This window comes from Plasmodium reichenowi, assembly GCF_001601855.1.
Source record: "Plasmodium reichenowi strain SY57 chromosome Unknown, whole genome shotgun sequence".
Taxonomy (NCBI): domain Eukaryota; phylum Apicomplexa; class Aconoidasida; order Haemosporida; family Plasmodiidae; genus Plasmodium; species Plasmodium reichenowi.
In genome coordinates, this window is record NW_017962180.1 from 1 (window position 1) to 3,048 (window position 3,048).

The 3,048-nt window shown below is 23.3% G+C and overlaps 1 protein-coding gene across 1 annotated transcript; it reads left to right on the top strand.

Annotated features, from left to right (window-relative positions):
- PRSY57_0002700 (putative membrane protein) lies at positions 1-2,845 on the top strand (the record flags this gene model as incomplete). The annotated part of the gene is made up of 1 exon (XM_020114119.1): positions 1-2,845. A coding segment is annotated over one exon (2,845 nt), but the record flags the coding sequence as incomplete, so codon positions are not given.
- Positions 2,846-3,048: the final 203 nt, after the last annotated feature.

The window sequence follows — 3,048 nt, forward strand, 5'->3', positions numbered from 1 at the left end:
AGAAAAAGAAAAAATGAATACTATAACTCATAATGATGAAGATAATACAAAAAAAAAAAATATAGAGGATAAAAAGAAAGCTAACGGTGATGATAAAGTACCACAAAGATGTATTAACAATGAAAGGAAAAAAAAACAAAATGGTATGATTCAAAGTATAAACGATGGTGATAAAAATAGTAATTTTAATAATAACAATAATAATAATAATATTAATGGTGATAGTAATAATAATAATAATAATAATAATTATAATAATAATTATCATAATAATAATTGTAGGAATAATATTTTAGACCAAAATAAGTGTGATAAAAATGTTTTGTGTTATAATAATATATATAAGACAATGAAAGATAATGATACTTATATATATTTAAAAAAGAATAAATTTCATTCGTTATTAAAAAGTAATTGTATGAAAACTAATTTTAATATGATAAAGATAGGTTATGTAATATTTTTATTTCTGTTATTATGTTTATGTATATATTTAATAACAGGAGTAGAATGCAGTTTATTCGGTATATATATATATTTGAGTTATTTTAATTTTAATATTGAAGGAATATTAATTGATTATATGGATATGTTAAATATTTTAAAATTAAAAATAAAGAAAGGATATATTTATCCTTTTTTTGTTATGTTACCATTTATTTTCCCTGTAATAATAGCTATGTGTTTCTTTTTAAGTGTATTTTTTTTAAATATGTATTATGAAAGCTTTTCAAAGTTATATAAAAAGATTAGTGAACTAAAGAATGAATTCATAAGTTCCACAGAAAACGACAATGTGAATGAAAGAATATTGGTATCCGAAACTTCTAATCATTTATATTTAAATGAAAGTAACGATAAAGTATCTAATACATCAGATGATTTTTTATCAATAAATAATAGCAACATATCTAGTTCAAAAAGTGAAATGATAAATTCAAATTTTGTATTTAATAAACTTTTGAATTCTTATTTTTCATTTGCAGTTTTTTTTTCCTATTTAGGTTCTGCATTTTTACATATATCCTTAGGTGAAATTATATGTATTGCATTATTAACATTTTATCAAATTGTAAAGCATACCAATAATCTGAATATCACAATATTACTTAAGAGTGAGAAGATTAAATTTTGTAAATTCCTTTTATTTATATTATATGGGTTGGTATGCTTTTCCATAAATTTGTATGTAAACCAATGGGAGGAATATATAACGAAATTAAAAAGGTTAAAAAGACGTATTTTATTGTTTGAAAAAAATAAATTTAGTGAGATTGTGGATCTGAATACGCAAAAGGGTGATGGTGACGATTTTGATGAAACACAAATATTTTCCATATTTTTTTCTTTTTTAATAAAAAAAAATGAGGGTTCAAAAATGAGGGATAATGATATGAATAGTGAGAGCGAAGACAGTATATATGATGCTTATGAGCCGCAGATACAATTACACCATGGTAATAATATTGTCAATGGTATGTTGATGATGAGAAGAATATCGATGCAAAATTTAGAGGATGACGAAACCCAAGTTGAATATATAAATAGGGAGATGCATACGCAAGGTGATTTACATGTACGAAGAACGAATCAAGGTATCTTAAGATTTAATATGAGAAGGGGCAAAAAACGGGCCAATGAACAAATGGGTGTCCATCATGAGAGTGGTAATGTGGATGATATAAATAATGTGGATGGTACGAATAATATGAATAATATGAATAATGTGGATAACATGAACAATATGAATAATGTGGGTAACATGAACAATATGAACAATATAAATAATAATGATGGTGAAGAAGAAGAATGCGTGAACCATGTTTCAAATTATGATAATAATAATAATGCTATTAATGAAGATGCTGAGGAATATATAAAAAATACGTCAGCAGAACGAGCTGTTATTATTCGTTCTGAAAAAAGAATATATGAAAAGAACGGAAATGGTGATATAATAACTAGAAATTATAAAAATGAAGAACGATATATATATTTAAAAAAATGGATGCCTTTTAAATCTATGATATTGTCAAAATTAGAAAAGAGGAAAAGAAATAGAAAAGAGGAATATAATACACCTAAAGTATTAATATTAGTACATTCCTTTTTATTTATACTTATTCTTTTGATATTTTTAATGGTATTTTTTAAAAAAGAACCTATTTTTCGTTTTAATATGCCATCAGTTAATAAGCGTTTAAATAATTTTTTTAAATCAACAAATTTTCACGAAATTATACCAAATAGTGTAGGGAAATGTAAAACAAAAAAATATATAGCAAAAGAACCATGTTTTAATGTGGGTCGTATATATCATGAAGAGAAGACATTTTATCATGCAACTCTTTTATTTTTACAAGGTTTAAGATCTGTAAAAATTATGAATATGAATTTTTATTATGAAAACGGAATATATTATTTATCTTTGGATGGATATTTTAAACATATTATAGGTCCTCTCTTTCTTAAATTATGTTTAGGTACAAACTTTTGTCCCATAAGTACATATGCATTTTTAGTAGGAAGTAAACCAACTTTCTCAGTAAATGTTGCTGTTCAATGTAATAATAAAAAACCACCATATTATATGACGGATATTATTGTAAAAGATTTAAAAATTACAAAAATAGAAATAGTTAAACATTCAGATGTAATTGATAATGTGGATATTAAATTAGATGATGTACAAGATAGAGTACAAGAAAAGGTTAATGCCATGTTAGAAGCAAAAAAAAAAATTATTGTCTGGAAAAATCAAAAGTACCATTTGGAGGGTTTTCTCAATTATTTAATATCGAAAAATGCCTTATCTGGGTTTTCCTGTGAACCCATAAATTATTGAACTTGACAAATTAAAACACGTTAAATGTATATATGTATATATGTATTTATGTATATATATTTATATTTTTCTTAGATTTCCATTTGGGTGAACATATATTCTTACCCTTTTCATAAATTGTTTTTTTTTTTTTTTTTGATATTTATCAATAATATATTCAGTAAAAATATATTATTTCACATAATTTTATATTTTTTGGAATA